Here is an 18,404-nt window from a genome sequence, read left to right on the forward strand (position 1 = left end):
TTCTAGCAAATAGCCTCTAGTCCAGGGATATCAAACTCAAGGCCCGGGAACCAGAGCTGGTCCACGGGATGCTTAGATCTGGCCCACAGGGCCACCCAGGAAACAGCAAAGGACTGACTCAGGGTGCCTCTGGCAGTGAAAATAGAGCTTAGGAGGGCCACACGCAGCCCTCTCAAGCTCCATTTTTGCTGGCAGAGGGTTTCAGGAGGCTGTTGCAGCTGAAAACCGAGTTCAGAAGCTCATTTCCACTGGCAGAGAGCTAGGGCCACCAGAGGCGCCTCCGACATGAGTGACATTGAGCTGTCCATCCCCCCCCCTTCCATCTCCCCAGGTCAAACACAACCCTGATGCAGCCCTCAGTGAAATAGAGCTTGACACCCCTGCTCTAATCCCTTTGAAGCTTGTTGAGGGTCTTTGCCTGCCATCTCTTCCTCCCTTTCTTTCAGCCATCCCAATCTACACTGTCTTAAAGCACCCATGGGAAGTGTTTTCAGGGCAACAAGTGGACTTGTGTATTTATTTAATGAAGGACTGTGGTATACATTTTTTGTGACAAAAGAGTGATAGCTGTAAGCAGAACAGTACCTGCTATTCCAAGGCAAGGCATTTAAAAAGAGAATCTCCCTATCTGTCTGTCTGTCTGTCTTTCTAGGGCTGAGCGAGGAACGGCTGTGCTCCTGGCAGATCCTTGTTTTCAGCTCCGTTCTATTCAGTACTTATTGGGTCACACGGAGCCTTTAGTCCTGGGAATGACATCATCTTCTGCTGACAAGAAACATTTCTCCCTGCAGACCTGTAAGTATCTCCGGTATGTTATGCCTCCTTTTGCCAAGAACTGCTTGCTTGCATCGCTTTTTGTCTCTAGTCCGACTGATGGTTGCCTAACGTTTAAGAGGTCTTTGTAGAAAAGACAATAAAATAGTCCCTGTTGTGAAGTTTGTGAGCAGTCTACAAGATTTCTTAATGTTACCTTGGTATTTCCCCCCGTTAACCTGTTCTTATTCTCAAAATGTATTTGCTTTTTGAAATTCCACAAAGGTATACAATAATTTCCTGTCCTTGCACACCCGAGACTAACTGCAACTTCCTAGTCTCTAAGAAACATCTGTCAAGGCTTTGAAGAAATCAGAGCTTTATTTAAGATGAAATCTGAGCCTCTTTTCTGATAAACATTCGGAGTAATTTTTATAGCAAAATCCATGTGAAAATAAACACACAGTTAAAATGCATCCAGAACAAAATAACACAATAAAACGTATCACAAAGTCCTCCTATAATTTTATTCTAAGATCCTTTATAGTACAAACAGCTTCTAATAGAGATGATTAGCAGAGCCAAGTAGAACTGTTGAAATCGGTCATGGCACGTTTGTGGTAGGAAAATCTAAATCCAGTTCCCAGCATCTCCAATTAGAAGGGCAGATAAAAAGTTGTTAGAGGACATTTTTTTCCCCAGAAACTTGGAGAATTGTAATTTTCGGGGCTACGAGGATGGACCAAGCATTGTTATATGTTCTTCCTACATTTCTCCTCCATGAGAATAGTAGCATAACATATAACTGATCAGATTGAATATTCATTGGAAGCAGAGAAAAGGAAGATTGTAGGTTGTTTTATATTGGCTCCAATGAAAGAAGCTGCATCAAGCAGCATCTCATCCTGAATTTTTGTTGTCCAAGCTATCATTATATGAACTGTGGCATAATTTTTAACTTTAAATAATAGAGCCCGAGTTCATTTTTCCCTTTTATTTTTTCCCAATTCGAGTTTTGTAGTTGTGCTGCATCTTTTTATCGATTGTATGTTAGCAACCAACAACTCTTCGAATGATGAGCAGAGCAAATAAATACATTGGGAAGCTGCATTTGACACTGCTTAGGTTTTAATACTAATCCCATCACATAAGATAAGACTGTGTAATGTATCCATAGAATGAAATATGGGAACAGGTTTCCTCTTGGTCTGCATTCTCTACTTTTGAGGAGCCTAAATTTAGCATTGCAATGTTATTTTTTAAACATTGTCCAGTCTAAATATTTGGAAAAGGATATCAGCAGAGATAAATCCCAAAGGGCAAGACCACACTACAGAGTCTAAAACTTTGTGTATCCACTTGGCCATAACTGGCTATCTTATCTGACCAATTATATGTGTAATGTTTCAGCTCTTTCTTTACACACTGCACCCTTTGTATTCTCCCCATAAATGGATATCCTCTTACTCCTTTTGAAGATTATGCATTCTTGGAGTAACTGGCATTGTAAGTAAAAAGAGAAAACAGAGAAGCTAGAGCTGTCCTGAAACAGAGAGGATCAGAGGCATCATGATGGCTCTTGGAGATGTGGAGTGCTTTGCTTTGGATGTTTGGAGGTTAAGGGGAGTGAGGGACTAGCTTGATTGTATGTGTTTGAGCATGATTCTGTCTTGATGAGGTTACTTTGTTAAACTAGCCCTCATTTCACTGAAATTGAGCTGCTCTGAATACTATCGTTATCGATCAAACATTGATAAAATGAAAGCATTGCTTCCCTGCATCATAAAAATAGATGTCTTTCCATAAACCAACCCTGTTAGAAAAACATTTCTCCAGCTCTAAGAAGAGAGAAGCAGATTATTGTCCTTAGCTCCATAGAAAGGTAGGAAAGTAATTAGAGCATCCAGACAGGGAAATGCTGCTCACTAAAGAATAACACTGTTTAATTTCGGTGTTTTCCATAAGTTGTTAATCCTTTAGCAATCTTGAGCTGATGGGCGAAACTAGATATGATTGGGGTGGCAGTGATGATGATGAACACTTTTTCTAACTGAACATGTAGAATCAAATAAGTTTCTGTTCTGTTGAGAGAGTGAGAGAGAGAGTATTTAGACAATAAAGCAACATCTCGGCTTCAGACATGATCTCCGTTTTCTCCCCTGTAATAGCTCTTCTGTGAACTTCAACTAATCTCAGGAAAACTGCTCTCCTACCTGTTTGAATGAGGCAATTACAGTTGCCCTTGGTGTACCGTATACTCGCCATGGGATATATAGTGGGAGATGTTTGAGAGGTTTTATTGTGAAATTTGGATCTTTAACCTTTCCAAAATGTGGAATAATGACTGTGAGTGTATGTGCCTTCTGGAGGTTATTAATTAGTACCCTCAGGCACCTTGACTGGAACAGGTTGTGTCTATGAAGGTTCAATGGTTTTTGCAAGAATTGCAGTATTTTTCTGTTCTTTGCAGTCAAAATAAATGGGGCTTTCTTGCCTGACAACTGAAGGCTTTTATTTTTTGATAATTGCATGATAATATTGCTATAGGGAAGGGAGCCAGCTGCAGAGAATACCACAGGCAGATTCTCTTCTTTTTTCTCTAATGTACTGTAAGGTATCTCTCCATCTGTCTCTGCTAATTGTTTCATAAAATGAATCCTGATAACAGGATCAGGATCGCCTCCCATCTATCAAGACTCTTCAGCAATTAGACTCTGTGGCCTGGCTATGACTTTCCCTGTCCTGCAGCAAAGGGATTGTGTTCTCTTTCTATTTCTGGGGCCTGGAGGAAAAGGTCCTTCCCAGCCTGTTAAAGAGTGCCCACTCTTTAATAGCTTGATTCCCAGAATATGAGCTTGTACCTCTGCCAGCACCACCACCCTTCAACAATGCTAAATGCTCCAGGCTAGATATTTGTTTGCTGACACAGTGATTATCAGATTTGTGTGTATACTTTGTTTTATAGCTTCTGGCACAGTTGTTCTCTGTACCTTGTCTAAGTATTCACTTTTGCAGCTTGATCCAGTTTGCCGCATCAGTCCTAAAGGCTAAAGAGTGAAAGAAAGCTACCATAAAACAATAACAACATATAATATCCTAGTTACAGAGACTGGGTTGGGGGGGGGGGAGCTTATATAAATATGCATCCTGGGACATACCACAGGGTACTTTTCTTGTACCTCTTCATGAAACAGTCTTAACTTGAATCAGGTTATTATTTTTTCATCATAGATTCTGTTGCTGCAGCCTTGTGACATTAGAGATCACTTTCATGGATGTATTGTGTCCTCTCTAAATGTAATTATTAACATGTTTCTTCTGCAATCATGATACAAGCCTCTCACCTACACATTGTTCTGAGCACAGAAAAATTTAATATTTTTAAAATTAAAACATCATCGAATATTGTAAAGTCTCTAATCAGAAGCAATGGATCCAATATGTTTGTATAATACTGTTGAATAAAATTCTCATGCATACTGTGGCATACAAACACTTCACATTTATTTTTCTAACACTAAATGTCAGTGGGACAGTAGTTTTGAAAGCACGGTTATCATTTTGAGCTCAAATTATTATTATTTTTGCTTACTTGGGGTTAATGATTAGAAGATGTGTTTGGACTCTGCCCCCCTGTGGCCATCAACCTTGTCTACAAGTTCAATTTAAGTGTTCCCAGCCCGTCAGAGATGACGTTTTGAAAGTTAAAATTTTTAACTGGTAACTTTTTCTTCTGTCACATTCTCAAAATCTATACCTATTCAATCCCTTCTTCTTTGTTTTGTTTTGCAGACACTGATTGTATCAGCCAAGAAGAGTTAGCCAAGGTGGAGCAAATGCTTGGCCACCTCAGTGAAGAATCCAAGCAAGCTGCAGCTGCCACTTTGGTAAGTATTCTGAGTATCTGAATGTGTGCATGTTCTTCCCTTTGGTAACCTGCATCCATGGTGACACAGAAACTCTCATGCCAGAGTTGTATAAATGCAAGAAACTGAGAGCTGTATAAATGCAGGAAACATTAATTAATTTGCTTTCCAGGATGAGCTCATAAAATTCAAGAGCTGTATTGAGAACTGTATAAATGCAAGAAATATTAGTTAATTTGCTTTCCAGGCTATGTTTCTGACTTCAAGATCTTGTTCAGAAATGTAGAACCATATGAAACTGAGCTGCAGGCTTTATGTCAAAAGTGCTTGCAAAGCAAGGGTGAAATCCAGCAGGTTCTGACAGGTTCTGGAGAACCGGTAGCGGAAATTTTGAGTAGTTTGGAGAACAGGCAAACGCCACCTCTGGCTGGCCCCAGAGTGGGATGGGATGGGAGATTTTGCAGTATCCTTCCCCTGGAATGTGGTGGGAATGGAGATATTGCAGTATCCTTCCCCTGCCATGCCCACCAAGCCACACCCACCAAACCACAGCACACCCACCAAGCCGCCCCCACAGAACCAGTAGTTTAAAAAAATTGAATTTCACCACTGTTGCAAAGCTTATGTTTCAGCGAGTTGGAATTATTTCCAAAGTATCAGGAAAAACAGTAAGAGCCTGCCTTGAGATCAGCAAACTGAGTTTAATTTTGAGTGGGAAGTGAAAGAAGTATCCAGGAGGAAGGGCTTTTAAATTGAATTTAAAAAAAACCTGTCCAGATTAATTCTTGCATCTAAGATATCATTTGCATCTATTCCTATGTTTGGGTGACCTCCAATGAGAAGCAGTGATCCAGCAAAGAACATGATCTCTGGCAGGGACTGGGTATAAATTATTAATTTGTCTGCTTGCTCACCTTCCAGTTGCAGTTTGGAGCTGCAGGAGAGGGAGCAGGAGGGTTGTATGTGATGGTCCATGTTTGGGCTTCAGTAGGAAGTCATGGTCTTAGCCAAGGCCCAACTAGAGACAGGAGCTGAAACTTCATTATGAACTTCAAACTGAGCTGGACTCAATGCATTCTCTGTATAACCTTAAGGCAGAGATGAGAACCTACTTGTAAATACTTTGATTTCAACATTTTTGAACCCTCCCAAAATTATATTAAAAGAGAGTAATCTTCATATGTTCTTTTGTTTATTTTTTTTTTACAAGAGATTAATTGTTGTTTTGCATATTTTGCCATTTTTAAATCTTTCTTTATAGTATTGTTATATTAAACATTACAATTAAAAAAAATAAATACTAAAAAAGAAAAAAACAATAAAAAGAAAAATAGAAAGTGAAGAAAATAAAAAATGTAGAAAAATAGAAAAGCAATAGAGGAAAAAAGAAATATATAAAGAAATAACTTACCCCTTCATCACAAGTATAAACAATTTTAGCAACTTATCATTTTCTCTTAAAATACAACAAATTATATTTCCTTCCCACATCTCATCTCTTATCTATAGACAAATCCTTAAAAACCTCATTGTTCAGTCCTAGTCAGTAAAAGACCATTAAGGATTACTGGAGGTAATAATTTATCTATTTTAATCTTGATCAAATAAATCAATTTTATATTCCTTTTACTTGTAACAATCTCAAACTTTAATCCTTTCAAGTGATGTCCTAGAATTTGATTCATTTTCATTTCTTCCTCACAGCATTTTCCCATGGGATTATTTTCATTAATTTCAAAATCTTATCTCAAATTCATCTGGACTCTTAGGCCATTCCAAAATCCACATTCTAATCTCTTTTGCTATTTATTCCTAAAAAGGAATTTTCTGAAGTTCTTAAGCATATATTTAATTTTTTTTTTTTTTTTGCAAAGGAATGAAGGAGACTCACCCTGTGTTATAAAGCATGTCATTCCAAAGCTGAAAAGCAGCCTTTGGATATCTTGTACTTGGTTTTTATTTAGATTTGGTGATAACTGCTGTTGAAGTTAAATAGGTGCTTGTATGTGCTTGTTTTTTCCAGCCCACTAGTGAAGAAGACTTGTGTCCAATCTGTTATGCACATCCGATCTCTGCTGTATTTAAGCCATGCTCCCACAAATCATGCAAGTGAGTAATCCCTCCAGAAGCAGACATTTTGTCTCCTTTATCATGCTAACTGGATAGCAGCCAGGCTGGAATGCATCACAGCTGTACACCAGAACAAATCTAGGGATGGTCATTTGAATCCCCTTTAAACTCCTGGAAGAGACCCAAGCCCCATAATCCTTTTAAATGGCTGCTTGTGCAGCCAGGATCTTGTACTCCCATGAAGTTATACAATAGAACTAGACAACTACTTCAGACTCAGGGAAGTGGGGTTTCTGACTGCAAGGAGGATAGATTTGAAAGCATACAGGTGGTTGGTTCCTGGGGAAAACTTAGAAGCCAGAAGGGAAACTTTGCAGAAGTGATTGGAAGTTTTCAGTATAAACTCTTTGCTTTTAGAGCCTGCATCAACCAGCACCTGATGAACAATAAGGACTGCTTCTTCTGCAAAGCCACCATCACAGGAGTGGATGACTACATTAAACCAGCCACCTCCTAGCGCCTGGACCCTGCAGGGCAGGGGCCGCATGCCTGGGCAGCTTCTCCCTAGAGGACTCTTCCCCCCTCCAAGAGCATCTCGTCAAAGGTGGCTGTTTTTCAGCACAGCTGAGTTCAGTTTTATGACACCTCTTGCAGGACACACACATCTGTATGCATCATCCAGGCCAAATTGTATTCTTCTATCCTACTGAATTTAGGTACACTTCCTGTTGCTGTCATTTGACTCCAAACCAACAGGTATTGGGCTTTTCCTATGGATTACGTACATAGGGGCTTAACGTGGTCAGGTTCTCTACCTCAGCCTGAATCCATAGTTCTTATCCTGCATCTACCTTAGGAAGTGTGTCTTGTACTGTAGCTGGGACACATCCTCTTTGATGAGGTGCTCTCCATGGTAGAGTAAAAGTGGATTCTCTGCAGCCAGCATCTCTCCTGTGAGTCCAGCTACTCACTAGCCAAGTGTGTTCTGGCTGCTGCTGCTACAGCAGCAGCACTTTGCTGTTTGACAGTGCATGTGTAGCTAGAGTTGGTTCAAATATTTGTGTGGGCATACCCTGCAGACACCATTCACCTGTAGCACCTGATGTGATAGTTCTGGAGATTGCCAAGCAATACTCTACTGTGCAGTCAAAGGCGACGCATTTGAGTGAAGGATTGTGGCACCTATCTGCCTAAAAATTTGAATCTGCTCTTTGAGAGTCTGGCTCCTTTCCTTTGAAGGCAAAGTCAGCTGAAAAACAGACCCTAGGCCACACTCTGGTGGGGAGGGGCAGGAGGTGTCAATGATACAACAGAGGAATAAATGCAGCCTAGACCACAAGGAGTTTGATCATGGGAAAGGCCAGGTTCAATAGGACCAATATTTGGTCCATGTATTATATAAGTGGTTGGGAGAAATATTGTTGATATTGTAGGCTACAGCAGAGGCGAACCTGATTGCACTGCTATCTTCCACCAGCAGAAAGTGCCTGTGGCACACACCCTATATTGTGTGACTAGGTTGCCTGTACAATCCAGGAGCAGACAAGGATTTTTTTTAAAAATGTACTGTGTGTGACTTGTATCCAGAATGCTGGGGAGGGTAGCAAACAAGGAACTTAATTTAAGTGCATATAGGGTTGTCTCTCTTCCCCTTCCCCTTCCAAAGTGGAAGGGGATATTACTTCCATAAAATAAAATATTAAATTATTATTCCTTAAAGCTGTCAGATGTATATTCTCCACATTTCCAAGGTATTATTTATGATGTAGATAGTAAGTTGCAAAGGGCTGGCACAGTTCTTATAGGGATACTTGCAAGAAAGAGAGCAATTAGAGCAAGTTGATTTTAAGGAGTATTGTTCTCATCGGTAGCATTTCTTGAATCAAGAGTAGACAACACATGACATACCTAGAATTCATTAATTACAATAATTTCATTTGTTTTCATTACACTGTGATTTCATTAGAGAACCTTGTCCAAAGTTCTAAAGTTGCCAGTTATTCACCATAGGAATGGAAGCAATGCAGTTTTATAAGGCAATTAAGTTCCAGGGAAAGTACTGCATTTTGTTTGCCTGTGTGCTTCATAAGCAGCAAATACCACCCTACCATATTAGTATACAGCATGATGTTTATTCCCTTTTCCAGAACTATTGGATGCTTTCATCTTCAAACAGGTGAGCTGTGTTATACTGTCCCAGATCTTAAAAGCAAAGATGACTTGTCCTTGTCCAATACAGGGTACTGGACTCTACTGTAGAACAATGGTGGATCTGGCTCAGGTAGCCTATCCTATTTCATCCCAATCCTGAATGATGCAGCAATAGTCTTGTCCACTCCTAGAACTCCATGTAAAGATTAAGTCAGCAGCAAGGGAAAACCAGTATTTGGAGGAAAAAACTTGAACTCAATAGAGAGTCCCTTGCCACCAAGGCACAGAGTGTGGTCGTTCCAATAAAATGTTCTGCCAGTTAGTCCAGCACTCAATCCAAGCTTGCTACATGATGATGCGTGGCTCTGGGACTGATTCAGCAATGGATTTGTGAGGCAGCACATTGGCCCCATTGAGGTAGAGTTCATCATTCACAATGACATCTTCCCCCAACACAGTGACATTCTCCATCCGCACCTGAGGAAATAATGATTTGCAATTATACAGAGCTGAGCTTAGGAAAATATATTTTAAAAGAGACTCTTGCTTATACAAGTCATGTGACTATTCAGGAATTGGTTCTTAACAGTTAAATACTCTCAGCCCCTGGACTGCTAAGGAAAGTAAAATCAGAATGCCCTGGGTGATACCCGAGGCTTACAGGCCCTGCCGTACCTGAAGTATGGATGGAGAAGGCATGCATAAAGCTTTGCAGAGGCTTAATGTGGTCATTTTGACCTATATTTAAGGGGGGGGGGATGTTTTGCTCCTGAATTTCTACCACATTGAGAGACTATGCGGGCCTTCAAAAGTTCTAAAATAGGAAAAAACCCTCATTGTATAATACTGTCCTGTTTTCCGTAGTTATATATAAAGGGCAATCCAAATTATTTTCTAAACTGTGCAGATAGAACCCTTCATTTTTAGGACAACTAGAGCTCACTCACCCATTGTCCCACAGAGGAGCTCCACCCAACAATGCAGGATTCAAGCCACGAGTGGGAACGAATGCGTGATCCCTTTAGAACAGTGCAACGCTTGATCCGAACACCATCCTCTACCACAACTCCTGCCCCAATTGTGACATTGGGACCAATACTGCAGTTTGATCCAATCTTGGCACTTGGGTCCTGAAATGAAAGCTCCAATGTGAAAGACGGCCTTACGATCCTTCCTCAACAGTTTCCAGTTTCCCAGGTGGAGAAGTAATATTCTTCCCTCTTCTACTCCCAGATCAGAACTACATACAGGTAGTCCTCCACTTACGACTACAATGGAGCCCAAAATTTCTGTTGTTAAGTGAATTTCGCCCCATTTTACAACTTTTGTTGCCACAGTTAAGTGAAACACTGCAGCTGTTAAGTTATTAACATGGCTGTTAAGTGAATCTGGCTTCCCCATTGACTCTGCTTGTCAGAAGTTCACAAAAGGGGATCACACGACCCCGGGACATGGCAATTGTCATAAACCTGGACCAGTTGCCAAACTGTCCCAATTTTGATGATGTGATTGTGGGATGCTACAATGGTCATAAGTGTGAAAAATGGTCATGTCTCCTTTTTTCTGTACTGTTGTAATGTCAAATGGCCACTGAATGAATGGTTGTAAGTTGAGGACTGTACTTGGTAACATTTGCTTATGCTGCTGCCCTGCTTCAGCTAGGTAGATCCCTGTAGAAATGCTATTCCATCTGATAGTTTCCCTACCCACATAAAATGTTTTAAAATGAGATTACCACTAGTACGTTCCCCATACAGCCTGATCCAGAATGTAACCGCTCAGGCTGCTTCAGCCGTAAATATTGTAGATATAGGCACATGCCAGTCAGGAAATCTTTTGGCTGCCCAATGTCCATCCAGAATCCTGCAGTGTTAAAAGGTGTATGAATCAGGTAATCTGCAACAAGAGTTTCATTGGGATCACAGGTACTAGGGGCTCTTCATTTGGAAAGAGAAAAAGCATTAATGCTTCTGGGCTGGGATTCCCAATCTTGATAAGTTTACGTATTTTGTAATGATATTTAACATTCCTTTGCTTTAAAATAACTACGGTAGGTAATCTTTTAGGGGAAAGCCAGTTTGGTGCTATAGTTAAAGCATCATGCAGGAAATCAGGGGACGGAGTTTTCTCCTTAGGCATGAGGTCAGCTAGATAACCCTGGGCCAGTCACTCTCTCTCAGCCCTAAGAAGGAGGCAATGGCAATCAATTTTTGAAATTTTCCAGGCAAATTGCAGGGACTCATTCAGTAGTCACTAGGTGTCAACAATGACTCAAGGCATCATGGGCCCCCTTTCTCAAATCTTTTTAGCAGCCAAGAACTGACCTAAACATTTTTTTGGCTGTATGAGAACCAAAAGTGAGTCATACATCATCATACAAAAAAGGCAAAGCTGCCTGTGATTCTAGGGTTGCAGGTTGCCCTGTTCTAAACCTAGCATCAGATGAATTTACTTTGCAAATGTTTAAATTTATTTTCCATCTTAATGGTATAAAATGGTATTTAAAATGTCCTTTTATAAACTTCCAAAGCTGATTAGCTGTTTCCTCTAGAAAAAGTTGTGTTTACTTAGGTCAGGGGTTCCCAATCTTGGCAACTTTAAGATGTGTGGACTTTAGGGGTAGATACTTTGGAGATAAACTCATGTTAGCCTAAATCAGAGGTTCCCAATCTTGGCAACTTTAAGACGTAGGGACTTCAACTCTCAGAATTTCACAATCAGCCACAGTTGAAGTCCACAGACCTTAAAGGTGTCATAATTGGGAACCCGACTTTGGCTAACAGAACAATTTTTTGTTTTCAGAACACATATTATTATATAATTTTGAATCCTAATCCAAAAGTACCAAAGCTTTTTCCTTACCATGTAATTCCATAGCATAGAGTTGTCCCTCCTCTGCCATTACTGGAAATATTTCTTTCTCAATTGAGGTAGGACGCAGCTAAGAAAAAGATAAAGGGACTCAGATGGCCATTCCAATGGGAGCTATATAACCCTCATGCATTTATTTAACAAATTTATATGGTCACTCATCTCACAAAAAAGTGGCTCTGGATAGAATACATCATAAAATAAAATTAAAAATTATTAAAAACATACAAAATCATTATTAAAAACTACAGGGCCCAAGAGAGAATGATTTTTTAGCCTCAATAATGGAACCATCTTAGAATGTCACCAGTCTCCTGGGACTCCCAGGCCTGATTACAAAGCCAGATCTTGAGCGACTTCCAGAATATTAACAGGGATGGAATGAACCTCATTTTCAGGGTGGAGGGTGGGAATGTTCCATAAGGCATGCAGAGAAGGCCCACCTCTGGGACCCACCTAGCAGATGATACCCACCACATGCCAGACCTGATGGGATGGGCTGATATAATTGGGGACTGGTAGTCCTTTGGATAACCCAGGTCATGTGCCATGAAGGGCTTTAAAGATTAAAACCAGCACCTTGAATTGGACCCTGAAGCAAACTCTCAGCCAATATAGCTTGCAGAGCAGAAGTGTGACGTGCTGTTTTAAAAGCACACAAAACTGCCTGTACCACTCATTCTGGATAGAGTTTCAAGGGCAGTCTCATGTAGAGTGCATTACAAGTACCGTATTTTTCAGAGTATAAGATGCACCTTTTCCCCTCAAAAAAGAGGACGAAAATCTGGGTGCATCTTATACACTGAATCCCCCTCCCTTGCAAAAATGGCCATGCATAGCCTTTAGGAGGCTTCCAGAGTGCTCCTGGAGGCTGGGGAGAGCAGAAATGAGTGGAAAATAGGGCGTTTTTTGCTCGTTTCTGCTCCTCCAGCCCCCAGAAGCACTCTATAAGCCTCCTAAAGGCTATGCCTGCCCTTTTTTGACAAGCAAGGGGCCCGTTTTTGTGAAAAATGGGCCATTTTGGGGAGGTCTGCAGAGTGCAAAAACTTTTTTTTTAATTTGCCTCTTCAAAATCTTGGTGCGTCTTATACTTTGGTGCATGTTATACTCCAAAAAATACGGTAGTCCAATCTGGAAGTGACCAGGGCTTGAGTGACTGAACATCCCGAATATTTACACAATAAACTAATATTTTTTAGACTTATTCTTCAGATCATTCTCATCAGAGGCAATAGCCATTTCAGAATTTGCACATCATGATAATCAAACATACCATTCCCACCTTCAAATAATTCTAAGCACTATGGAAGAATCATCTGGTGTACCACCATATCTAAAAAATGGCTTTGATCTCACTACAATTGTTAAGAAATGTCTAATGGAAATTAGTTTGTTGAAACCTCCATTTTACCCTTTCTGTTTTATACCTGAATGCGCTTTAATACACTTGGATTTAAGATGTACATCCCAGCATTGATTTTATTGGAAACAAAAACCTGAGGTTTCTCCACAAAGCGATGTATGATTCCAGTATCTGCCTCACACACTACTACACCATATTTGGAAGGTTCTTCCACTTTTGTCACCTGCGAAGCAAAGTCAACATTAGATACAGTGGAGCAGTCATGATAGTGAATCATAAATCAGGAAAATGCTATACCTTATGCTACTATTTTTATTCTGACCACATTTCTAAGTCTTAAAAAAGAACACTTAATTGCTTGCTGTTCCCATACAACAATCTAAAACATGGCTTGCTTAGCCAAGTTTTATCAAATAAACAATGTGTTGCTGAGTTCACATGACCAGCCAATCCATAAACCATGTATTGCCAACCAGAATGGCTGGATCCATGTAACAGCCTAAATGAAACAAAAGCCACACTACTTAATTATTTTTAGTTTTATATTCCACCTATCATTCAGTTTATGTTCTATGATGTTAGGTTTAGCAGTTTTTTAAAAAATATCCTCCAAGTTATGTTAACAAAGAGAGGCCTGTTTAGCATTGGGTGTGCATTTTTTAAATTTTCTTTATTTCCATTTGGTTTTGATAATAATGAGTTACTGTATATGGTCACCAAAAGGAGTTTGTTTTCTGTGTTTCCAGCTAACCTGCTCCACACTTCTGGGAGCTTCAAATGCAGTAAGATTTTAAAAAAATACCCTCAGAAAACAAAAAACAATGAATTGCAATCCCTAGGTACTTACCACAATGGTGCCTTCTTTTCCATGATGCCTGTGAAAGTGTACCATGTCTGTGAAGGGAAAATCACAGATCACATCGCTATTGAGTACAAAAAAAGGTTCTGAATTTCCAGCCAAAAGCTCTTGTGCTAGTGCCAGTGGGCCAGCTGTGGAGGAAACAGGAGTTATCAGTGTCCATCTGATCATAAGCCCTTTAGCAGCCATAACCAAAAAACACTGTTAATCTCACAGTTACCTGTGCCCAGTGGTTCCTTCTCATGTGACAGAGAAATCTGAATGCCCAACTGAGAACAAAGAAGAATTTGGAAACGCAGTTAGAAGAAAAGTAGAAGCAAGCATCTGTGAGTGCATGGCCGTGATTCTATCCCTAACAGCCTTTAGACAATTTCTCAAATAGGACAAGTTAATTATATTGCCAGTTGGTTTACGGCAACCTGCTAATTGTTGACTCATCGCTCATTATTTAAATATGTAAACACACCAAATAAAGCTGCTAATAAGGTAAATTAGATGATAGAATTCTACTTAGCACCTTGGAAAGTTCTTAGGCTATCTATCTCTTAAACCATATTCAAACACCCTAATGCTAAGCATTCCTACTCAGGAACAAGTCTGTTGAAGGTAACGGAATCTATTTAAAATTAGGTACACATAGCACTTCTGCAGGCATGGCATTCCATAATCATCAAGAAGTCATCCTATGGGATTCAGGGCACTCCTTGCAGAAAAGCGAAAAGGAAACTTTTCTTTCAAGAACTTTTGTAAGTTAACTTATCTTGGGATCCAGGCCAAAAGGTGCAAGGCAAACTAGGGAGCCAAAGGGAAAAAAATTGTCCAGTCAGTACAGTGGAGAAAGTACTTGTAATCTAACATTTTATGTGTGATTTTGTGCAATGCCAAAGATACACACAATTACTACTTTAAAAGCAAACCACAAGTACTGCAAAAAATGATGGCCAAATTTGTGCTTGAAGTAATCTGCTCAAAACATTTTACAAGAATGGAATGAGATAAAAGAACTTATTATGATCTAATTGTTTACTGCAGAGGTGGCGGTAATTCTGATATTTTTTAGACATTGAATCCATCAATGTAAAAGAACATAGCCAATAGCAAGCAATCAAGAGAGCAGTGCAGCATCTTCAAGAGTCATTCCTTTTACATTATCTCTGAGAATAATCCTACACTTTATTAACACTTCTAGAAGATATATCAAGTAATCTAGAATGTACAAAACAATTATAGAAAGTTACAGAAAAGCAGTATCATGATATCCAGAGATGCATATTCTATTTTAACACTGTACAGCAGGGATCTTATATAAGGAATTATGAAAATAGTTGTGCTTATTTCACTTTTCTTCAACATGTTGCTCTATATGTTAGTTAACTCTCATACATCACCTCCTATTATAAGAAGATTCTATAGAGAAGACATTTAGCTAAGCTCAATACCAGCCATTTTCCTTGCATAAGCCGAGACAAAATATCAAACTCTAGAATCCTTAGTTCATTTTTATTGAAACAAAATATTAAGTTGAAACATCACATCCTTCATTCTGGAACATTAAAATTACTAACTACCCAACAGAATGCACATGCATATCTGTTAACTCTCCTGTGGAAACTGGTATTGAGTTGAGTGTAGAATAACTGGAAATGATAAATCACTGCACTGCAAAATAATAATACCCCACCAAATGCAAATAAGAGCTGATTTACTCTATCCAATTAGTCCATGTAAACAAACAAACAAAAAAGCTCACCTCAAGTCACTTACCCTTTGCTCTTGTTCTTTCATCTCCTTCTCCAGTAGTTCTGACATATAGCTCACAGCAAGGATCACATGATTAACACCCGCCTGCCAGGAAAAGATGAGCATTCAACATGATTTGAAGGCCTGGAGTTGATTCAAGGGATTGTTTAACATGATTTTCAAAATTATTATATCCCCAAATAATTATTTCTCCTTATGAGAAATGCCAAAAAATCTTGGCTCATGATACAGAAATCCAAAACAGAATCCTCATTGGAAAGTTATTCTAATGTCCGGAAGTGACTTTGAATAGTCAGTTTCCTGTCCTAAGAAAACTGACTTAACTAAAATGCCACATGCTTAGACAACACCTAACAAGTTTATTGCCCATTGTCGTCATGTATGTGCAGATGCCCTTGATTTCAAAAGTTATTGGTGTAGAAAGCCACAACTAAAACTGTTGTGGAAACTAGATGCTTTAAATACAGACTTATTCTGCATCAATTACATTAGCCACGTGTAATTGGGCCCAAATTTATAATATTTCAGCTATCAAGTCAAAGTGCTGTTTAACTTCTAAAAGCATAAATTATTTAGGACTATGCTATTTACCTATATCCATATGATTCTACTGCATCATTACAATCAATATCAGGTTTTACTGTCTGGCATTAAAATAATAACGGTTAGATTGATGTAAATTAAGACACCATGTTCTATATACTGGTACTACATTTCATGCGGGACCCAGTGGCTCAGTGGCTAAGATGCTGAGCTTGTCGATCAGAAAGTTTAGCAGTTCGAATTCCTAGCGCCGCGTAACTGACTGAGCTCCCGTTACTTGTCCCAGCTTCTGTCCCAAGCAGTTCGAAAGCATGTAAAAAATGCAAGTAGAAAAATAGGGGTCAGTTTGGTGGGAAAGTAACAGCTTTACATGCGCTTTCGGCATTTAGTCATGCCAGCCACATGACCATGGAGACATCTTTGGACAGCGCTGGCTCTTCAGCTTTGAAACGGAGATGAGCATCTCCCCCTAGTGTCGGGAACGACTAGCAAATATGTGCAAGGGAAACCTTTACCTTTACTACATTTCAAGAATATATTTGCCAGGAAGTATAATTTGGCCATATTAGTGCATAAGAAAAAAAATCAAAAATTCTAAAAGCACACTTATTTCAATCAGCATTTAAATAAAAAAATATACTGCAAGATGTAAGATAGATTCAAAAGTACTGTATAAACAAATATGAGATGTCATCTAAGAAGAAAGCCAGTTTTGTGCAGTGGATCAGGCTAGAAACCAGGGGACTGTGTGTTCTAGTCCCATGTTGGACTAGGTCCATGATGATGAACCTATGGCACAGGTGCCCGAAGTGGCACGTGAAGCCATGTTGCCTGACATGTGCGCCATTGCCCATTCCTCTTCCAGGCTTATGACGCACATGTGCATGCGACGATTAGCTGGCCTTTGTGTGTGAAGCAGTGCTGGAAATTGGAAGAGCTGGTCTTCCATTTTCTGCTGTGAGCATGCATGCTGGCCAGCTGATCATAGCACACATGCGCACCAGTAACTGGAAGACTAGCTGGCCGGCATGCATACGTGTGCCGGAAACCGGAAGTTCACTTTCCAGTGCGCGCATGCCCCCTGGGCAGCTTCTCTTCCGGGTTGCGTCCCAAACAAGCACACACACGCTCCCTTTTCAGCACTTGATGCTGAAAAAGTTTGCCATTCCTGGATTAGGTGACCTTGGGCCAGTTACTTTCTCTCAGCCATGGGAAGGAAGCAATGGCACAGAGCTTCTGAATAACGTTGCCAAGAAAATAGGGTTTTTCCAGGCAAATGGACATGGTTGAACAGGAGGAAAACAAAACATCTAGGTGGATCATAAACGCTCATGGCTATGAAAATCATATTACCATGAATGCCTTTCCTAAGCAAGAGGCAGAAACAAGTAGTGTGACAGTTGGAAATTCAACTTAGCCTTCTGAAGCAGACAAAATGTTATTATTTCAATTCCAGATTTAGTCTGATTCACACATTCACCCTATTTCTCTTTAAAACAAAAAGTGTTCCATTAAAAGCTCTGTGTCAGGCAAGCAATACAACAGGTAGAAATTTCCCACACAAATGTAACAAGGAAAAGCTTTGCTTTTTGATTTTCAGCTGGCCGGGCAGCTTTTAAACATGCATCTTTCACTGGAAGACATCTCTTGTCCCACACAGAGGCATGTACCCCTTACCTTTACTAAGGCCTCCACCTGGTGCAACAGGATGGGCTTGTTACAGAATTCGACCAGGGGCTTAGGGATGCTGAGGGTTAGGGGTCGCAGCCGAGTGCCGTAGCCCCCCACCAGGATCAACGCCTTCATCTTGACCTGGAAAAGAAAGAAGGGAATATTTTAGCTTTGCGGAGCCCAGTCCTCCCCAACCGCTCTCGGCTACACTAAACCTGCCTGCCTGCGCGCCTCCTTCGTTCTCTCGCCCGGTCCCGTCCAGCAAAGCTTGCCAGAAGGCTAACGCCCAGATCCTAGCCGTCCGAAGATCGCCTCCCGGGATCCCCCCTCGCGCCCTCACCCTCAGCTCCCGGTTCCGGCCAACTCAGAGACTCCTCCCCGCTCGCGGGAGCCAAAACCCACGTCCACGGCATCCCTCCCTCCCTCCGCTTCCCGTTAGAACCCTTTGACCAATCAATACGGCTGACGTGGCCGACTGCTCCTACCCTCCAATGGC

General features: G+C 40.4%; 2 protein-coding genes across 4 annotated transcripts in view; one reads left to right on the forward strand and one right to left on the reverse strand.

Annotated features, from left to right (window-relative positions):
• Positions 1 to 8,408, forward strand: part of RNF123 (ring finger protein 123) — a 98,780-nt gene extending 90,372 nt beyond the window's left edge. For both annotated transcript variants that reach the window (XM_087709283.1, XM_087709285.1), the window contains exons 36-39: positions 653 to 795; positions 4,546 to 4,640; positions 6,643 to 6,728; positions 7,107 to 8,408. In XM_087709283.1, coding sequence (XP_087565409.1) covers positions 653 to 795; positions 4,546 to 4,640; positions 6,643 to 6,728; positions 7,107 to 7,206 — 424 coding nt within the window. In that variant the 3' untranslated portion in view covers positions 7,207 to 8,408. The remainder of the gene's footprint in view (positions 1 to 652; positions 796 to 4,545; positions 4,641 to 6,642; positions 6,729 to 7,106) is intronic.
• A 120-nt stretch (positions 8,409 to 8,528) lies between these two features.
• On the reverse strand, positions 8,529 to 18,327 carry GMPPB (GDP-mannose pyrophosphorylase B). 2 transcript variants are annotated; one of them, XM_014057461.2, is made up of 10 exons: positions 18,249 to 18,327; positions 17,915 to 18,049; positions 15,698 to 15,778; positions 14,154 to 14,202; positions 13,922 to 14,064; positions 13,139 to 13,297; positions 11,703 to 11,781; positions 10,576 to 10,703; positions 9,788 to 9,970; positions 8,529 to 9,317 (listed from the first exon to the last, which is right to left on the reverse strand). In XM_014057461.2, the coding sequence occupies exons 2-10, from the start codon at positions 18,041 to 18,043 to the stop codon at positions 9,186 to 9,188; spliced, it is 1,083 nt and encodes a 360-aa protein (XP_013912936.2). In that variant the 5' UTR covers positions 18,044 to 18,049; positions 18,249 to 18,327; the 3' UTR covers positions 8,529 to 9,185. The 2 variants fall into 2 exon arrangements, with proteins under 2 accessions (XP_013912936.2, XP_013912929.2); XM_014057454.2 differs by having other exon boundaries at positions 18,128 to 18,262.
• Between the last annotated feature and the right edge of the window lie 77 nt (positions 18,328 to 18,404).

The sequence above is a fragment of the Thamnophis sirtalis genome, unplaced genomic scaffold, assembly GCF_051295495.1.
Source record: "Thamnophis sirtalis isolate CommonGarterSnake01/CBP01778 unplaced genomic scaffold, rThaSir2_p1.2 scaffold_3, whole genome shotgun sequence".
NCBI lineage: Eukaryota > Metazoa > Chordata > Lepidosauria > Squamata > Natricidae > Thamnophis > Thamnophis sirtalis.